Source organism: Mus caroli, chromosome 10, assembly GCF_900094665.2.
Source record: "Mus caroli chromosome 10, CAROLI_EIJ_v1.1, whole genome shotgun sequence".
Taxonomy (NCBI): domain Eukaryota; kingdom Metazoa; phylum Chordata; class Mammalia; order Rodentia; family Muridae; genus Mus; species Mus caroli.
Window position 1 is genome coordinate 23,950,480 of NC_034579.1, and position 20,677 is coordinate 23,971,156.

Sequence of the window (20,677 nt, forward strand, 5' to 3'; positions counted from 1 at the left end):
GAGTAAAAGTAAGCAACTATACAGCGTTGCTACAGAAGCAAGTGAAGGTGGCATTTGGAGAAATCACACCAAGCTGCTAAGGTAGCAAAACTGACTTCCTGGCTGTAACACTGCACACAGCATTGGGTTCCTTCGGAGCAACCATGCTGTGCTCATTGTTGGGATAAACTCCTTTTATTAAATGCTTATTTCTTATATAGCTACAAGACAGTAAAAAATCAAAACAAAACCAAGCCTTGCTCTACTCCACCAGGCTATGCGAAAGCTGAGCGGCTGGGAGCTTCCCAATGACAAATAAACCAGAAACGAGGCATGCCAGCTGTTCACACTGGAAACTTACCCAACATTTTATTTTGGTCCAAGTTTTATTTATTTCGTGAACAAACGAGAGTAAGTTTTCAATGGGGTAGGGAGCCTTATTCCTTATCCTATCAATAAGGAAGAGTGAAATTTCAGTGCAGGTCGGCGTTTTAAAGGTCACATCTACGCTCCCTTTTCTTCCTACCACCAGCCGCTCTGGTGGGACCGCCACCTTGGGGGCAGAACCCCAGGACACCTCTCCTTGGGCGCCTCCTCCGTCGTCCGCCCACAGTACTCCCACACTCCTGCCTCTCAGAGTTGAATCTCAGGGATCCGGCAGGGAGCTGCGCCACGTCCCCCTTTCCCGCTCGCCGCCGGAGAGCCGCGCGGCCACCGAGCCCAGGTGGCGAACAAAGGCGGCGCGGGGCGCAGGGCGCGGGGCGCGCGGCCCGGCTGGCGCGCGTCTCCCTAGCAGGAGGCGGCAGTGGCGGCGGCGCGCACCGGAGCCCGCATTCCTCCGAAGCTGCCGGAGCCCGCGGGGCGACGTCACCCCAGGCTCCGCCCCCGTCCCTCCCAGAGCAAACTAACTCTGGACTACCCTGAGCAGCCTCTGCCTAGCATGGAGAGCGGCGACCGCGGCTGGCGGGCGACGCTGGAGACGCTTTCGCCCGCGAGGTAGTTGGCCGACGTTGCGCAAGGACGAAAGTGCTGGCGGGTGGCCGCGGCGTCCCCGCTAGCCCCCCGACGAGGCCGGGCGGGCTGCTGGCTGGCGGATTCCGCCGCGATTACCCCGGAGGCTCTTTGCAAAGCTGCTTGAAACTTCTCCCAAACTCGCCATGGATGTGGCGGCCGCGGCGTTGCCTGCTTTTGTAGCTCTCTGGCTTCTGTACCCGTGGCCTCTCCTGGGGTCGGTCCATGGCCAGTTCTCAGCAGGTGAGAGGTTGGGGGTGGTCTGTGTCTGTGTCTGTCCACAGTCTTGGACTCAGGCAGGAAGGACTGACTGATTGCTGGTGCTGGGTTCGGGGATCCAGGGGGCGTCCGCTTAGGGTGGCGGGGTGGTAGTGGTGCAGGTTGGAGCTAGGTCTATCCTGGGAGTTTGTGTCAGGCGGGACGCAGGGCCAAGAGCTGTGCGCCCCCGGGCGCAGGTAACTTTTACGTTCTCGACCCATTGTTTCCGAGGCTGGTCCGGCGCGCAGACAGCCCAGGGTGTGCTGGATGGAGCGTGTGGCGACCTTGCTTTTCCTGGGTGTTCTGTTTGCCCAGGAGTCGGGAGCAGTCCACAGCATTAGTTAGGGAAGTGAGGAAGAAAAAGTACTTAGGGCTCCCGGGACCACGATTTTATGGCTCGCTGAGCTTGGCTAGTGGCTCTCTGTCGCCAGACTGTTCAAAATTTCCCCGGGAAGTCTTTGTGAGAATTGTGGAGACACATAGGGACCGACCTCGGTGTGTTCTGCCAGGTGCTTTTTGTCCCGGGCATAGCCTCCTCTGACTATTGTCCAGCTACTTCCCGGTGCCTCCTGGAGGCTCCTTCCTCCTCTGCTGAGGGTTCAGAGTTGCTCCTGGATAGATTACAGAGCACACAGCGTGGAGCACGTTGGATGTGTATATTGGCAGAGTCCGTACGACGTTTGCAAATGTAGCTCTAAGGGTAGATTCAGAGCTGTCCTGGGCAGCGAGTTCTGGGCTCCCATTCCCGGAAGGCTTACCCTGTTTATGAGGCGAAGCCACCACAAAGCTCAAATCTGGCTCCATACCACCCTGAGTCCGCCTGGGTGCCTGGGCTGGGAATGTTCGCTGCTCTCCTGGACAACCCGGGAGTTTGACGTGATGTGATATTCCAGGCTATCCCTTTGAGTTCTAAGTAAAACCGCTCAGATAAGTCCCAGGATTCTGGGTCTTTCGGACTGGTGGTTTCTGTTCCCGTCCAGTTTTGATATCCTGCCTGTAGGTCGCTGGCTTCTATGTATCTGCTGGCTCTGAAGTTTCACCAGGTGGACGCTGGGGAGCGGGCTCCCAGGTTTAAGCCTCTGCCTCCCACAGGGCTTTACAACTTTTCTGGTTAACCCACCCAGCCCAGCAAGGTTGGAGGGCGCATCCGCTGCTGCCTTGGTTCCCAGTGTTTGTGGAAACACAGAGTGGCCAGAGGGTGACGGGAAACGCGACAGCCGCGCTCCTGGCTGAACCAGCAGGATGGGAAGACAGAACTTACTTTGTACTTGATAGTTTCATTGTTGAGACTGCCCGATTTCCTGGAAATACACTCACCATGATGTTTTCCGGAGCAAATCCCCCCTTAGCTTTTCTTAACCCCTCCCCTTTAGGAGTTAGACCTCGGAATCTGGAGCTTGAGTGTATCCTCCTCGTAGGCAGAGACTATGAAATGGTAGCAGGCAAAGGAAAGACCATGTGTGGGGTGGTGTGCAGAAGGCACCAGCTCTATGCAATGAAGTCCGACGACTTAATTTAATTTTCTGGTTTCTGCGTTACCGAGTGTCTCTGCCATACAATGCTGTTAGTATTGGAACCATGCTTGATGTAACTCATTATATGCAGCAAGTTGGAGGGAGTATTGATTTCTACATGGTGCTTGTCGCTTCACAGAGAGCCTTGCTTGAGGAGGCATGTTATTTGTTAATTGAACTTTACCAGTTACATGATTAAACACATGTCTTTGGAACTGGAGACTAGTGATGTCTTAGCAGCTGATGGATGGATTTTCAACATGTGAGAAATTCTTCTCTTTTAAAATGTTATTTATCATTTAATCACTGTGTACCGAGAGTGCCTCATCACAGTGTGCAGATTTGTTTCTGGGAGTTTATGATGAATGCAGGCTCCACAGATCTGGCTCTCATCCTTATGTTTGCCCACAAATGAAGTCCTTTTATCTCTTGAGTTTAAAGTCGGATTGCGCACCTATCTGTTTTTCTCCAGAGATTGAAAGTTGGTTTTTTGTAGACATCTCTTTTCTTCTGGTTGTCATAAATCATTTGGTATTGTAATGTCATTAAACTCTATGGCATATTTGTTAAATAAAAGCATTGACTAGGGACAAGAGGTTGGAAGTGCTTTGTTTTTTTCCTTGCTTCCTCCTTCCCGCTATTCTATTTTAAATGAGGAACGTTTGGAGGCATTTAAATGAACATGCTTTAAAGATCTGAAGAGACATATTTCCTAAATTCTAAAATACTTCATCCTACTATATATGCATTTTATAACAGGATCACCAAGGGTGGCTCACCACTTTCCAGGAGTACTCTGTGGTTGTTAATGTAGGAAACATAACTATACATTTGGGAGGATAGTGTAGTTGGGAATGTGTGTATGTCATATATACATTGGATCTCTGTGTGTGTCTCAGTCACACATTTAACACTTTTAGAGTGCAACCTTCTCCTTTCTGTCTGCAGTTCAAGTGTAGAAGTGCTCCACAGTAAACATCTTTAAGGCCAGGACTTTATCTATACATTTTACCTTTTACTTGAGTCTCTGAAAATGACACTTTTATCTGTATTCTATCCAGGAAAACTGAAGTGTGGGAAACCAGTCTGCTACTCCAGTCTATTTACTAGGCTCTGTAGCTGTTAATGTTGGTATCACTGTGGAAGCAAGCTTATTGTAGAACTCAAACCCGACAAAACCAGTCTCACTTGGAAACTCAGCTTTCTCATCTATAAAATGGGGATAATAATACCTGTCCTGACCTTTCCACATAGTTTTTATGAAGATCAAGTGAAGTCATTTATGTGCACTGTCAACTGTAGAGCATGGTGCAGCAACCTGGGGTGTAATCATCATAAATTATGGTAGCCCAGTGCCAGAGTTTCAGCTTTTATGGCTTTTAAACTCTTAGAACTCTCTTCTCAGCAAGTATAGGCTGTTCAGCAAGGAGTGTGTGTGTGTGTGTGTGTGTGTGTGTGTGTGTGTGTGTGTGTGTGTGAGAGAGAGAGAGAGAGAGAGAGAGAGAGAGAGAGAGATCTTCCACTAGTCATACATTTTCACCATAATTGATTCTGACCATGAGTTTATGGCAGAAATCATCTTTGATCAATTTTTAGCTTAGATATGCACATCTTTCAAAAATTATACTTATGCAAGAGTCACTGTTAATACGTCTAGTATCCTAACTACAGGAAAAATACCTGTGAATCTTGTTATTTTAAAGAAATTTCCTGGTTCAGCATTTTCTCAGTGCAGAGAATTACATGTGCCTTTGGATGCAGTCTTATCAATGACCTAGAGAGGGACTATTGTGTCTGTATGAAGTAAGCCTGAGAAAGCTGCTTTGGAAGAGGTCCTGGCATATCATCCTTCTCATCCCTTAGGAACTTATAACTCATCTGACAGAACCACTTGCCTTGTGTCTGTCTTCTTGTCTCTAGTTCAAACTTAATTTTCTCTTATTATTATTGTCTACTGGGAGGAGACTCGGAGCCAGTCTGTGTTAAGGCTTGCCATTTCTTTTTCTAGCTTTGATTGACTGGTATCCTTCAGTGTCTCAATACATTAAAATTTCAAACTGTACTCCAGGTCTGCTTTTCTCTCCCACTGGTTCCCTTATATCTGAATTTCCTAGCTCGAGAGATGTCATTTTGTGTCTGGCCCGCCCAGACGGGAAGAGGCAGGTTTCGCTGCTGTTTGGTCATTGACATGTGTGTTACTGACAGCTCTTCTCTTTGTGTTCATGAATGTGAATCTCAAAAATAAATCAATAAATCAACCCCTCTGCTCCTCTGTCCCTCTTCCACACTCCTCCCACGCCTCGCTGGTAACAACTAAGCCCCACATGCATATTCAAAAATCAGAAGCTTTTGGTTTTCATCAAATATCTCTAGGAGCTGCTTTATATATGTTCTTAAATACTAGACATATGACCAGTCCGCTACCCAAATCTAAGACAGCTCCTTTGTTCAGCATTGATGTATTAGTATGTATTTTTTGGATCCTTAAATAGTATTTACATGCTATAGTTCCATGTAGAGAAAGTGTGTGGGCTCCCACTAATGTTTGTCCACTGCCTTTTACTGTTTCTGCCCGAGTGTGTTTCTGTGTGTTTCGACAGAGTAGGTCATGCTGAGTGTGAATCTGCACTGTTTCCATTTCCTAGACTTGTTCTTCATTGAGGGGAGGACAGAGAATTGCTGAAGGTTGAAAACAGGAAAAAGCAAAACTGTTTACAGTTAAAATGCAGTGTGTCTCTCTGTATGTGTGTGTGTGTTTGTGTGCTTGTGTGCCTATGTGTGTATGTGTGTTTATGTGTGTGTATGTGTGTATGTTTATGTGTGTGTGTTTGTATCTTTATGTGTGTGTATGTGTGTGTGTGTTTGTGTGCTTGTGTGCCTATGTGTGTATGTGTGTTTATGTGTGTGTATGTGTGTATGTGTGTATGTTTATGTGTGTGTGTTTGTATCTTTATGTGTGTGTATGTGTGTGTGTGTGTGTTTGTGTGCTTGTGTGTCTATGTGTGTATGTGTGTTTATGTGTGTGTATATGTGTATGTTTATGTGTGTGTGTTTGTATCTTTATGTGTGTGTATGTTATGTGTGTGTGCATACTTATATGAGATCATTTACTCAATTTTCAGAAGAGGGAAAAGATTCCTATTTTCTGAGTTGTTTATTAGAATCAGCCTTTGCCTTTGTCCAAACAGATTCATTTCCTATTCTGCGAATGTAAACATCTCCCTGTGTGCATCCCCCTCAGACTTTCCCTGTTGATCATGTGTGTCTCGTCTGTGTTCCTTTATCAAATGGTGTTTCTCTGCCTAAAAAGGTTGTAATTGCTTTTGAACATGATTTGGTTTTTCATCAGAATCTATGCTGTTTGTCATAGTTACTCAAGAATTATACAAAGCATATCAAGTCACCATATATCTTAAAATGGTATTTGATTACAAGGTAATGAATAATGCATCAATCAGACTACTTTTTAATTTCAACTGAAGCCCAAACGAGCCTGCATAGCCATTGAATAATTTTATTTTAATGGCACAGACTGTTTCTTGCATATATCTGTTTCTGATGCATGAAAGACTTCATAGTCTTTTTGGTAAGAGGAGGTAGAAAATTTGAGTGCCAGGTTGACTGATACTTTGAGATAAGTAGAATAATTTCTGTACAACTGTACTTTGGAAATCTTTTTGGAAGTTGCTACATTTGGGTGTTTATGGTATGAAGGCTATGGTAGAAACTTTGCCAACTTCGGACTCCACTTGGTACAAACATGACATGGAAATACCCGTGAAGTATCACAGCTACTCATAAGACACGTGCTACAGAGTCTGTTGTGAGAAGTGTGCCTGTCTATAGTCTTTAGTTCTTATGGGGACCTTTCGATTGTGGTTAATGCTTTGGTAAGTCTGCTACTGAAAACTCAGTTTCCCTAGTCTAAACCTCACCTTTTGTGATAGGCTTCAGGCAGGTGGTTGAGGTTCTGGGAAAACACTGAGGCAGAGGATGCAGGGACTGTATCGATCTTGCTGTGGAAGATTGCCATTTCCCCACTTAACACTGGAACAAAGAAAGCTTTTTTTTTTGCATTCTGCTGTCTTGATAATCCATGAAAATTATTAATGGCTTCTTTTTTTGTCATTTACAATTGTTTTAGGTGTAAAGTAAGTAGTCTTAAGTGAAATAATTCATGTTTCCACTTAAGGGACGGCAGAGCTCAGTGTATAAGAAAGTGGTGAGCTGGGTGATGCTGGCTGAATCCTCTACAGGCATCACTGAGTAGGGGTCCAGGAACAAAGCCAAGGGAAAGTCTTCTGGTTGAGTTATAGTTTGCAGTTATTTAGTTGGGAGAGCTGAAAGCTTTAAGTATGTATGTCTTAATGATAGTGTGAACTTAATTGCTAAAGACTCATGCTCGGAAGAAGCTTAGGAATCAGAAAGATGGCATCGACAGCGCCTACTTGTATTCCTGGAAAGACTACTGGACATGTTTCAGTATTTTTCCCCCTATTTTATAGATTGAGAAACTGATTTTGGTAGGAGGTGAAATATTTGTTTCATTTGTATATTACACTTATTAATAGCTATGCAATAGACTTCCTAGATTGGCCTCTGCATATTCAGCTATCCCAGTGCATCCTGCTCCTGAACCTATTGTCTAGGCGGATGCTCCAAACCTTGTCCAAGGTAGCTCCTGGCATGGCAATAGAAATTATTTTAGTTTTAGTTGGGCAGGGGGCTGTTCTAGCAGCTGCTGAAGTGGGAGTCAGGTCATACCTTTTTGGTGTGATTTGGCAGCCAAGGCCAAGAAGAAGGGAAGAAGCCTAATCAGGACCAAAATGTCATGACTGATTGTTTTTTGGTCCTTGTGTTCCTCTACTGAAAGGTATCCTAACATTTGGTTGGTTTGTGGGACAGCAGCTTTAGCATGGCTTAGGACCATGTGGTGATCTCTGGTCAGACCCAGTCCTACACACACTGAACTGGAATTAAATTTCCATCAGCTGATTTGCTTGACTATTTTAGTTTTTGGAAACACTGCATTAGAACACACAGAAGTGAGCTAAAAAAGATTGTCACGTGCGCTTTATTCCAGAATTGCCAGAGTTTTGTACAAGGGTTAAATTATGATATAAACTCAATTTCTCTGGGCTTATAACTCTTTCTTATAGAGTAAAAAAAGATTTATTATTTTATTTTATCCATGTGAGTGTTTTGTTTGCATGTATGTCTGTGTGACATGTGCTTGCTTGGTGCCTGTGGAAGTTAGACAAGAACATCAGATCTCCTGAAACTGGAGGTTTGGGCAGTTGTGAGCTGTTGTGTGGGTGCTAGGAATAGAACCCAGGTCCTCTGAGAAACAAGTGTTCTAAACTACTAAGCCATCTGTTTAGCCCAAAATTTATCATTATTATTTATATTTACTTGATAATAATCTAGCATTCTAGACATATCAAAGCAATTGTGATTATATAGATTTTCTTTTGTTCCGTTTAATGAACTCTCAGGCTTGAAAACAACTTTTTTTTTTTTCATTAGAAAACAAATACAGAGCTAAATAGTCTTACTTGTTGACGTTATTTAAAAGAATATTTATAGGTCCACACTGCCTAAGGGACCAGAAATGGTATGTGTAAACTATTTTTGCTTGATTTAATGCTGGTAGAGGAAATAGTATTCCCCCTGACTTTGGCACCAGTAACCTCTAGCTTTACTATTCTCCTTCTTCCATGATCTGTGTAATAAGGATTGCATTTGTAGGCCAGTCAGATTTCGTGAATGGGAGTTAGTAGGTAGACTATATTAAATTTCACAGGGGTTCTTTTTACTGTCTTTTCTGCTCATATTTAAGAACAGAGATTCTTGTCAGTTTTCTCAAGAGAAAAATTATGATGTAATAGACAGTGTACACTATTCATGTCAAAACACAATTTTCTTGCATTTTATAGCTTGGTTTAGCATTCTTCTAGAAAATGAATTTCCCCAGAAGACCTAATTGCCTTTTTATTAATGAGTCTGTGTGGTGTTCTTTTTTTTTTTTCCTCTCCATTTACTATTCTAAATGTGTCTACTTTTGCTAGCTGTTTCAACAGTGATGTCTCTGATTAAATCACAACTGCTATATTTGTTTTTGCTGTTCACTAGTGATTTGGAAAAATACTGGCATAATGACATGGTTATAGCACTGAGTGATGAAAGGCAAGAAGTGTAAATTAATGTTAACTCCTGATCATCTGTAACACTGTGATCTTAGAAGCTAGAGTTTGGGGACAGTGGGTATCAGTGCTTTTGATACTGTAAATCAAAATCTATTTAGCCTACAGTGTGTTAAATGTGAGAAACAGAGCTCTCGAGATTGATACATTCCATATCTATTTAATACTTGGAGTTCAAGGGGAGATTAAATTAGAGACAAACCATAGACGTGGAAAATCTTAAAGTTTTTCACACACAGTCCAGAACTTTGGAGTTTGAATGTTCTTATCAATAGTTTTTTCTAATTTTATTCTAAATTTACTAGGTCTACTGTTATTTTTGCCAGCCATTGTTAGGCTCATTTGTTTTCTTACCTATTGGAAAAGAAAGACTTTCCCAAAGCAATGACAACATTAGGATCTGCCATTTGCTGATGTTCTATGATCTAGGAAGACCTAGAGTCAATGTGTTAAGTAGTATTTTAAAATCTCCACAATAGTCTTTTTGTATCTGTTCTACACACAACACAGGCTTAGAGAAGAAAGCCACTTGTCACATTTGTTCCTATGAAAAACTGGCTGAGACAAGATTTATTTTCCAGTGACTGTACACACATGTAGTGATTAGACACTTTAGTTGCACATTATCGAAAATGCAGCAAACTGGAGAGGCAGCTACTGTGTCACTTGTAATGTAATTAAGTTAGATTTGAACAATCAATAGAAGGAATTGGAAAACCCTGTGTTTGTGTGTGTGTGTGTGTGTGTATGTATGTGAATGTGTGTGTATTTGTGGATCTCTCTCTCTCTCTCTCTCTCTCTCTCTGTGTCTGTCTTTCTGTCTGCTGTTTGTCGGTGTGTATGTGTCTGTTTGCTGTTTGTCTCTGTGTGTTTCTCTGTGTGTGTGTGTGTATTTGTGGATCTCTCTCTCTCTCTCTCTTTATCTGTGTGTGTGTGTGTGTGTGTGTGTGTGTGTGTGTGTGTGTGTATGTAGGAAGCAAGGAGTTAGTGGGGGCTGGGAATGACAGGTGAAGACTTTGGAATCAGATGCAACAACAGGTGACCGGGTGGGGGTGGGGGTGGGGGTGGGGTTTGCAGTGTCAGCCCTAGCTGCTAGGGTGGTGTTGTGTCCTGACAGGTTTCTGTGCATTGCAGAACAGATGTTTGCAGTTGGGTAAATTTTATTCTTTTATTCTCCTTTAAACTCTACTTTAAAGTAGAAAGTATTATTTTTATTGTTTTATTCTCTGTATTTAATAAATCCAACATTAAATTAATGATTTATACATCTAATGCATTTTTCCCAGCATGATCTATCCCGGAAAAACTTAAGCTCTAATTTAGTATTTAAATCTGGGTGTGGTGGTACATGCTTTTAATCCCAGCAGGGGCAGGTCAGTCTCTGTGAGACCCAGGCCAGTTTGATCTACATAGTGAGTTCTAGGCCAGTCAGGGCTATGTAGTGAGACCTTGGCTCACAAAAGGAACAGAGTCCAAACTGATTTAGTATTTGAGTCACATTTGCTACAACACATGTATCATTTTGTTTATTGGTAGTTTATATAGATAAAAGATCTTCTATAGTTATTTCTGTTTGTATCCAGAATTTTTAAAATAATTTAAAATATAAAACACTTTTAACCATTAGGCTTTGATTACTGTAATCCAAAGTGACAATAACATGTAGAAATGAAAGAAACCGTTAGGTAGTTGCTTGCTTTTCAGGTATCCTGTGAGGATTTACTTATGTCTACAGGCATCTGTATAATAGAATTAACAAACAACAAAAGTGTGAGTCAAGCTATGGTAAATGATTATAATTGGTACATCGAAATAAAAGCTGCCAACTCCTTAGCTTTGGAAACTAATATTGAAAACTGTGAAGTCTAGGTAAATCTGCTTGATTTTTGATACGCTCATTTCTGCTATCTAACTGCGATGCATAGCTGTAGAACATGGAAATTATGGAGAGATGCTATCAGAAACATTTAAGGTATTGGGTAATGAATAAAATGAGGAGAAGAAGCAGCATGCCTAGTCACTTGCATTCAAATACAGTGGGTCTCAGCTTGTGAGTTGAAACCCTGTGGGGGTTGCAATCAGATATGCACCTTACAATTCATAACAGTAGCAAAATTAAGAGTTATGAAGGAGCAACAAAATAATTTTCTGGTTGGGGGTCATCACAACATGAACTGTATTAAAGGGTGGCAACATTAGGAAGATTGAGAACTAATGTTCTAGTGAAAGAGTTACCCAGTATCTTAGTTTCACTTCTGATTGTGATAAAACAGGCTGACAAAACCTCCTAAAGTTAGATAGGATGCATTTGACTCATATAGTTAGACGTCATAGACTTGCATCACTGCGGAGGTCAAGTTGTCAGGAACTCACAGTAGAGAATGGGAATACATTCATAGTCATGGACAGAGAATTAATATATACATGCTAAGAGCTCAGCTCCCGTCCTCCACAATCATACAATCTAGGATCTTTTGTCTAGGGAATAGTGCCAACTACAGTGGTCAGGTTCTCCCTTCTAAGCTACTGTAATCAAGATAGTTCTATAGACAAACTTATAGACTAACCTGATCTAGGTTATGCCTCACTGAGATTCTTAAAACGTGTTTCTTTTGGTATTTATTTTTATTTGGGGACAGGGGGTTGCCTAAATGAATGCCTGTATACCATATGTTTGAAGGGCCTACAGAGGTCCCTTGGAACTGCATGGTTGTGAGCCACCATGTGGGTGTTGGGGATTGATATCAGTTCCTCTGGAAGAGTAGCCAGTGCTCTTACCTGCTCAACCATCTTTCACCGAGGTTCCTTTTAGGCGATTCTAGGTTGTGTTAGCTTGACAATTGAAACTAACCATCCTGTCTAAGAGCTTGGTGTTAGTGGCTTAAGCTTTGGGTCGACTGAGGACCATGACTGTGCCAGCTTAGGCAAAGATACTTACATCTCTCATAATGGATGTGTTGGCCTGGGCATCTGGCCCAGCTTATAGAAATAAAGACAGCAAACAAACTGAACATGTATTGTGTCTCCCTTCCACTGGGGCTAATTTTAATATTCCTTTGGCTGTTGGTTTAGAGAAGTCCTTCAATGATCACTCTTTCTCCTGTTTCTTTCTTCTTACTTTGCCTCTCTGTTTTTGTCAGCACGAGTTGTGTTAACTGGGTCTGAATTAATGAAGTTTGTCACATTTCCTGGAACCATTTGTCTAGGTCGAAGCCGATTGCTCATGTTTACGGCTTTACCTAAAGTCACATTTAGATGCTCTATGTCGGTATCAAGAACCAGTTTGGCAGATCCGGCTCCAAACTCAGGAATGTCACACATAGGTGACAACCGCATACCTTCCCAGAGTCCACTTCTCACACTTACCTGCAGGTTACGTCCCAGCCTTAATACAAGGCAGATCCTTCCTCACTTTAGACCCTTTTTTCCTTTGTCTTTCTCTCTTTCCACTCTTTGTCTCCAATAAACCTCTGTCACGTGGAACTGCTTTGGCCTGGTGTAGTCTGTCCAGACGGGAGCCACCACTCCAGCACCACTCAGGAATGAATACCTGTGGAGAAAAGTTTGCAGAGACCTCACTTATGGCAACAAAAGGCCTTGGATATTGGGCCCAGAGCCCTGGGCCTGTAGTAAGTGGGGAACTGTAACTTTCTGAGCCTCAGTCATAATTCCTTTCTATTTAATCCTTCATTTTTGTACAGTACTGTGACATATTACAATGAAGAGTGATTTTAATGTCTTCTCTCGTTATTTAGCCAGACATCTTTAAAGAAGAGATGAGCAATGTATGTGAAAATTCTCCTATAATTGTAAACTCACATAAAATGCAAATGCTGTTAGGGATGTAAACTTTGGTGATAAATAAATTGCTGTTGAAGGCATAGAGAGTGGGTCTGCTGGAGAATGAAAATGAGGGCCATAGATGCTTCATATATATTCATGTCTGAGTTATGCAGTGCCTATGTAAATACCAGGGAAACTGCTATGATAAATAAGTGTGTATATGGTTCTTGTAAACAATGGGAAATTCTGCTGTTATGTACCACCCAGTGTAGCTCCCCCCATTTCATTTTCACATACATATCAATGCTACCAAATACCCAGAAATACGTTTTCTAGCTATGCCAGTAAATACTGTGTAAGATAGTCCTATTGAACATGGGTAAGCATATGTTCTAATTACAGTAATCATGTGTGACATATTGCATGTGGAAGTATTTTTATTTTGGATAGTTATGAAGACTTAGAAAATACTCTTTCTGGGAATGAGGCTGCAGCTCCTTTAGTAGAGTACCTGCCTAGCATGCATACAAAGCCTCGAGTTTGATCCCAAACACCCCATAAAACTGGGTGTGATGGTCACTCTTGATGTCCCAGCACTGGGAGCGTGGCCACAGGGAGATCAGGAGTTTAAGGTCATTTTTTAACACAGCAAGCTCAAAGCCAGCCTGGAGTACATGAAACCCTGTATTCAAAACAAACCAAAACAAAACCCCCTTAAAAAAAAAAAACAGAAAGCAAAAATGCAAACAAAAAAAACAATCCAAAACTCAACCTTTTCCATCTAAGCTGGCTTTTCTAATGACACCTTTACTAATTCTCGTCCTTATATCTTGACCATTCGCTAGGTGTCAGTCAGTTCCAGGCTAGGTCACAAGTACGCTGGTAAGCAAGGCCTTGTCCTGGAGCTTGGGGAGCAGATGTTTGCCACAGGAGTGGACCTGTTTGTAGAGCTTCGTGCCTAATGATTCATAGTACTGCCTGCGGCAGTTTTGTAACTGACCATACATCCATGATTTGGCAAGTCTCTGGGTTCAGGTTGCCTTTCACAATTTGCTGACCCACTTCAGAACTTGCCTAGGATAATTCGAGTCTCCTGTCCTTGAGACTAACCCCTCCCTGTCAAAAGCAAAAGACTGCAGAAGGAGAATCAAGGTGGAAAAAAAAAAAGCCTTCATGATAGTAAAATTCCACCATGTGGAATTTCCCCAAAGTTGAGTAACCCGAAAAAGTCTAACAAAGTTCTTGGACAGGAGAGCACCTTTGTTTTCTAGAGACTGGCAGGGACGACTCTCCGGTGGGGGACAGGAACTGGTAAGAAAGGGTCTTTAGCATAGGCTTTCACCACAATGTACACAATGACACATTTACATCCCGAGCATTCATAGGCAGAGTTCCTGGGGTTTGGGCTGGGTTTATATCTGTTACCCATGGCTTTTGTAACCTGGACTCCCAGGGGCTGGAGAGGCTTTCTCTACTTCACCTTTCATTCCTGTCAGCTAGGAATTAAGGCAGGCTGAAGAAGACCTCTATCTACCCTCTAACTCCCCAGCTAGCCTCTGTAACCCAGAAACAGAGCATGTTTGGCTATCCATTGTGATGGTGCTTTTGGTATTCATATTCAGACACACGTTGTTTTAAAAGGGAAATAGATATCTTGGAATTTCTTTCTTCAGTGAGACCTGCGTGATCTGCTATTTTCGAACTTAGGAGAAAAGCAATTTAGTGATGTGTAAATGTTTTCTAAGCAAAACCCAAATTTCCAAATTGCATAGACATACACACAAAATATACAAGCATAGAAAACCAATCCTTTTTAACTATGTCATCAATACCTTGTGTCTATTTTTTTTTTCATTTTAAAAAATCTTTTTCCAATTTTTATTAGGTTTTTTTTTTCACTTACATTTCAAATGCTATCCTGAAAGTCCCCTATACCCTCCCCCAACCCTGCCCCCCTACTCACCCACTCCCACTTCTTGGCCCTGGTGTTCCCCTGTACTGGGGCATATAAAGACCAAGGGGCCTCTCTTCCCAGTGATGGCCGACTAGGCCTTCTGCTACATATACAGCTAGAGACACGAGCTCTGGGGGTACTGGTTAGTTCATATTGTTGTTCCACTTATAGGGTTGCAGAGACCCCTTCTGTTCTCTAGCTCCTCCATTGGGGGCCCTGTGCTCCATCCAATAGCTGATTGTGAGCATCCACTTCTGTGTTTGCCAGGCACTGGCATAGCCTCACAAGAGACAGCTATATCAGGGTCCCTTCAGTGTCCATTTCTTAATTAGGCAAACACACTAACACTGGCTTCTGTGCAGTGTGGATGATAATGTGGGGATACACAGGCACTGGGCTGCTCTACATACGTTTAAGGATGGGCTGTGACATTTTCTTGATCTTTCCATTAGTTTTCTCATTTGCATAATGGGGAAATCAGGGTATCTGTTACAGATATGTGTCTGAGGAACATTGAGTTTAAGTGCTTAAAGTTGTATCTGGCCCATTAATAACATCTATTCACTGTAACTGTTTCTCTTGTCCTCCGTACCGTTGGACGAACTTAACTCATGTTTGCTGAATAACTAACCCCTTGCTGTTCTTTTTCAAAACCTGAGGCTGCAGCTTTTTTTTTGTTTTTTTTTTTACACTTAAGTAAGCAGCAGAGCAGATGACCTGAACTAAACCCAACATCCAGGCCATGTGCTGCTAGAGTACAGAGAACACTGTCAGAACCATAACTCATAACTCAATGTTTATGAAAAAAGACGCATTTACACCAGTTCTGGAGGCTGAGAACCTTGCAAAATTAACAAACCATTGATTCAATGTTGTGTGTGTGCATCTTTGTGTGTGAGTCGATGCCTGTGGAGTTAAGAAGAGGGTGTTTGCATCGAGCTGGAGCTAGAGTTGTAAGTGGGTCCTGTTTGAAGGGCACAGGTGCTCTTAGATGCTGAGCCATGACCCCAGCTTCAGAATCCGGGTCTTAGGATGAGTGATTGGGAAAATTAACAAGCACATTTAAAAGACATACTTCAAAACAGAACAGCAAAAGTAATGAGTGATATGATGGGATTCCAGAGAAACATTCAATTTTAGGGTTCGTTCTAAGACCTTGGTAGGAGCATTTACAATTTCTTAAGCAGGCCAGACGCTGTGGGAAATTTGAGACCACAGTAAATGACTAAACTCTGGAAACCTAATCACAGCTATAATCTGATAAGTCAATATGGCAAATATGCTGTATTTGGGAATAGTGTAAGAAGTTGAAAATATTCTCTGCTGCCTCAAATCACTGTCTGTCCCAGTAAGACTCATGTCTTGTTTAGGATCATCATGCAGACTCAAAAATGAGGTGGCTGAAAATAAGCAAAAAGGGTGAAACTGGACCCATACGTTTCTGTGGACTTGCATTATAGAGGGAACAGGTATATGGCTGTTTCTTCCTTTTCACTCAGTATGTGTGTTAAACAAATGCACACTGCTGACTTTTAGAATCTGTATTTGCCTGTGGGTTCTCATATTTTGGATTTTATTTTTAAGGGTCGTGTACAGATTTATGCTTGGCACATGAATTAATGAGGTATTTTCAAATCTGTTTAAACTCCCTAACTTTTTTTAGGCCACTGTGTGCCGGATGAAGCTTTTTCCAGTGCCAGCACAGGGTGGTATGGCCTGATAAAATTCCCGACTATTGTTAGCTTCCGTGCAGAGGGAATACTCAGAGAACATCTGCATGGATTTAAGCTCTACTCAGGTTCAGGTTTCTGGCCAGCAGTCTTACCTTTTCTCAGTATCCGTTCCCACTGAGCCTGCTTGACTTTGCCTTTTTAGTGCTTGTGAAAATTTGTGTTTTTCCCTACCTACAAGTCTTGTTATTTTCTATACAGGGGAAGCCCTTTGCACCACAGCCTGGAATCTGACAGAAATCATGCTCGCTTTATTATGTATGTATGTATGTATGTATGTATGTATGTTTGTTTTTCCAGACAGTTTCATTGTGTAGCCCTGACTGTCCTGGCTCTGTGTGGACCAAGCTGGCTACACACTCACAGATCCACCTGCCTCTGCCTCCGGAATGCTAAGGGATTGAAGATGTGAGCCAGCCACCATGCTCAGCATGAAATCATGCTCTTATGGTATTTAACTGACCATATCGGGCTATTTTGTGTCTTGACTGATGGGTCTAATAATTATAGATATGGCCTGGAACTCACTCTGTAGACCAGGCTGGCCTCAAACTCAGAAATCCACCTGCCTCTGCCTCCCAAGTGCTGGGATTAAAGGTGCTCACCACCACTGCCCAGCTAAGGTGGTTCATTTTTATCTGTTAAGTTTTTCAAAGTTTATTTAGTTGTGTTTCTGGCATACTATTTGATCAGCTTCAGAGCTGAAATAAAAAGATCATTAAGGAAAATGGAACAAAGTAATAGCAACAACAACAAACCTTGTGGTACACCTAGTTCCCAGCATTTCCTGCTTGTTGTTTTGTTTTGTTTTGATTTTTTTTTAAGAAAATGGCTCCAATGTTACAAATTAGTATTGATTTAGAAAGCAAACTGCTCTGTACATCAGAGTCAGTGCTACCTGAAAGACTCTGAACCTGACAGTGTCTGAGATGGAAGAGGGACCTGTGGAATGGAAAGACCAATTATGAGGACGTTAACCTTCCTGGTAAGGCTCACAGGAGACATACAACCAGGAACAGTCATAGATGATTGGGAGCTTCCGGGGGGGGGGGGGGAGGAGCGTGACCTTTCCTCCCCTCTTATCAGGAATGCAGATACAGTCGAAGATCTGAGTGCTGTAGGACCCATTAGGTAGGGGTGGAAGTAGGAGACCCCTGCCTTAGCCCACTTACAGTTTGAATCACCCTCAGCAGGTTCTTCACAGTTCCGAGGCTAGATCAGGCACAGATGCTCTGTCCAGTCCCAGCACTCGTTCACAGTCATACCACAGACTCTCCCAGTTGCCATCACTCTGTAGAATCGTGTGTGAGTTTGGCGTGTCCCAGGTTGCTCTCTAAGAGGTTTAGAAAAGGGTGGGGTGGGGACAGCCTGATAAATCAGTATCTAGTTACCTTCTCTGCCACTTGAACCTTGAAAGCTAGGTTTCCTTTGAGGTGGAGACTCTTGTCAAGTCATGCTGCTGGGACTCATACCCATTCATAGGTTATTTTTCCACCAGTGAAATGAGCCACTGCCAGCTAGATTAGATCATACTCAATGCAGGTTTATTGGAAAGCTGCTCTCAGGCAAGTTCAGTAGACCCCAAGGATTGAGGCCAAGGGAGTCACCATGGGGAGAGGAAGGGGGGGAGAATGACTGAAAGGGTTCATGGAGAGAGAGAGAAAGAGAGAGAGAGAGAGAGAGAGAGAGAGAGAGAGAGAGAAGAGAGAAAAGAGAGAAAAGAGAAGGGGGGAGAGGGAGAGAGAGAGGTAGAGGGAGGGAGAGAGGGAGAGAGGGAGAGAGGGAGGGAGGGATTTATAGAGAGGAGCCTCAGCAGAAGGGCAAGCCAGCTTCTGGACTGGAAAGTTCAAGGTTGTGGGCAGGGTAAATCAGTTAGAGACTAAGGGATGCTGGGAGGAGCTGGAGGCCAGGTCTGCTTTGATACATAAAATATGCACCTCAGTCCCTAGTCCTGGGGTTGAAACCAAATGTTGACTTCAAACTTTTTTTTTTTTAAGTGAATCTATGACACACAGGTTATGTCTTTCCTGCACATTGTGACAATAGACTTGAACTTATGACTGCATGTCAAGCTTAATGTCCCCTTTAGCTGGTTAAAACAAGTGATACCACTCTAGGTTATTAACAGTTCCTTGTTTTGAACTCCTTGTTGGGGCAGGAGTCATTGGTTTATGCATTGTTATGATTGACTGTGAGCCCTGCTAGAGTTGGAGGGGCTTGGGAGCAAAGGGCCTCTCAGCTTAGCAAAATGGGCAAGGCTGGGCTGGTCTCATTCTTTTTCCATCGGTTTGGTTAATGCCAAATATTAACTACCTGGTTGTTTTATGTGAGGCAGTGCATACAGCAGAGAAGGAAAAAGATGAAAAAAGAAAACAAACAAACAACAAGAGGAATCAGCTTTTTGCACTGCGGGTTAATGTGGACTGCTGGAGGAGCTAGAGATAGGTTCCTATGGCAGAGTTCAGGCTTGCTGGTCCAAGCCTTTCTGAACATCTACCTTGGAATTTAGTCTTCTGCTTGACTCTTGTCACGTATAACTGCATTTTTTATGATGCTTTAAGTTTTCTCTCTTTAAGGGCTAGTGATTCAAAGCCAGCTACCTCCACATAAAAGGACAAGCTTCAAAGAAATGCATTTGAAATTATGTGACAATTTTGCACCAAGGGAGTTATGTGAATCTTCTTCAGTGAGCACCAGTTTTTGAAGACAGAAGATTACACAGGAGCAGAGAGTTTAAGAAAACAAACCTTTTTCCAAGTGTTTCTCAACCCGTGGGTCGTGATCCCATTGGGGGTCAAATGGCCTTTCACAGGGGTCTCCTAAGATATTTACGTTATGATTCATAAAAGTAGCAAAATTCCAGTTATGGAGTAGCAACAGAAATAGTTTTATGGTTGGGAGTCACCATGGCAGGAGGAACTGTATTAAACGGCCACAGCCTTAGGAAGGTTGAGGACAACTGGTTGACTTGGTGGTAAAGGCAGTGGCATCTATCCTGATGACTTGAGTCCCACCCAACTGTCACTTGTGGAGGGAGAGAATCAACTCCAGCAAGTTGTCCTTTGGCCTCCTTGTGTGACACGCACACACACACACACACACACACACACACACACACACACAGATACACACAGAATAAATAAATACAGAAATGTAAAAACAAATGAAAATCCTGAAATAATATCATAGCCTTAAAATTATTATACTAAAATATTTGTGTGACCCACAAAAGTATCCTATATTCTAGTTATTCAAAAATCTTTTAAAGAATGAACATGTTAATAAATATAAATAGGTTTACACCCAATTTTACTTTTTTAAAATATATAATATGTAAGTGTCCACAGCTATAACATCTGTAGTTCAAAATGAACCTCACAAAGCATAGATTCAGAGATTTAAAAAACTATATGTGTCTGGGTGTTTTGCCTGCGTGGGTGTGTGTGCACTACCAATATGCTTGGCTGTGCCAGAGGCCAGAAGAGGGCATTGCGTCTGGGACTGGAGTTGTACATGGTTGTGGCTACAGTGTAGGTACTGGCTATCAAATTATGGTTCTCTGTGAGAGCAGCCTGCTCTTAAATGCTCTGAAATAGCCCCACCTTTCTCAGCTCAAGGCTATATCTGAGTCTTTAATTTGATGGTTTTCTATTATTATTTTCCCCAAACTTTTTTTTTCATTCCTTTCTTCCATCTCCTTATGTAGCCCACACTATTTTAGAACTCACAATCTTCCTGCCTCAGTTCCCTGAGTACTGGGATTACAGACATACTATACCTTCCGTTTTTATTAGCTCAAGTAAGGTGATTACTTGAGTTTTACAGTTTATTAATGTCTACTGATACAACAGTAAAATGTTATTATAACACTCAGTCTTATGATTATTTCCTGTAAGAGGAGAATAGTACATGTCCTAATAGAATGAACACTATAGTAATTGAAAACACATGCTGCTCATGTATTGGTTGGGCTCTGTGTAACTCTTTTATATGTCAGCATTCATTAGAAAATATTTCCTATGCCAGTTGTTGTGGCTCACGCCTTTAATCTCAGCACTTGAGAGACAGAGGTAGAGATAGAGGCAGAGGCAGAGAGGCAGAGAGAGAGGCAGAGAGGCAGAGAGAGGCAGAGAGAGGCAGAGGCAGAGAGAGGCAGAGAGAGGCAGAGGCAGAGAGGCAGAGGCAGAGAGGCAGAGGCAGAGAGGCAGAGGCAGAGAGGCAGAGGCAGAGAGGCAGAGGCAGAGA

At 42.6% G+C, this 20,677-nt stretch overlaps 1 protein-coding gene across 1 annotated transcript in view; it reads left to right on the plus strand.

Moving 5' to 3' along the window:
* Positions 1-918: 918 nt before the first annotated feature.
* Positions 919-20,677, plus strand: part of Ptprk (protein tyrosine phosphatase receptor type K) — a 509,254-nt gene continuing 489,495 nt past the window's right edge. Inside the window, exon 1 of the mRNA XM_029482632.1 lies at positions 919-1,233. Coding sequence (XP_029338492.1) covers positions 1,137-1,233 — 97 coding nt within the window. The 5' untranslated portion in view covers positions 919-1,136. The remainder of the gene's footprint in view (positions 1,234-20,677) is intronic.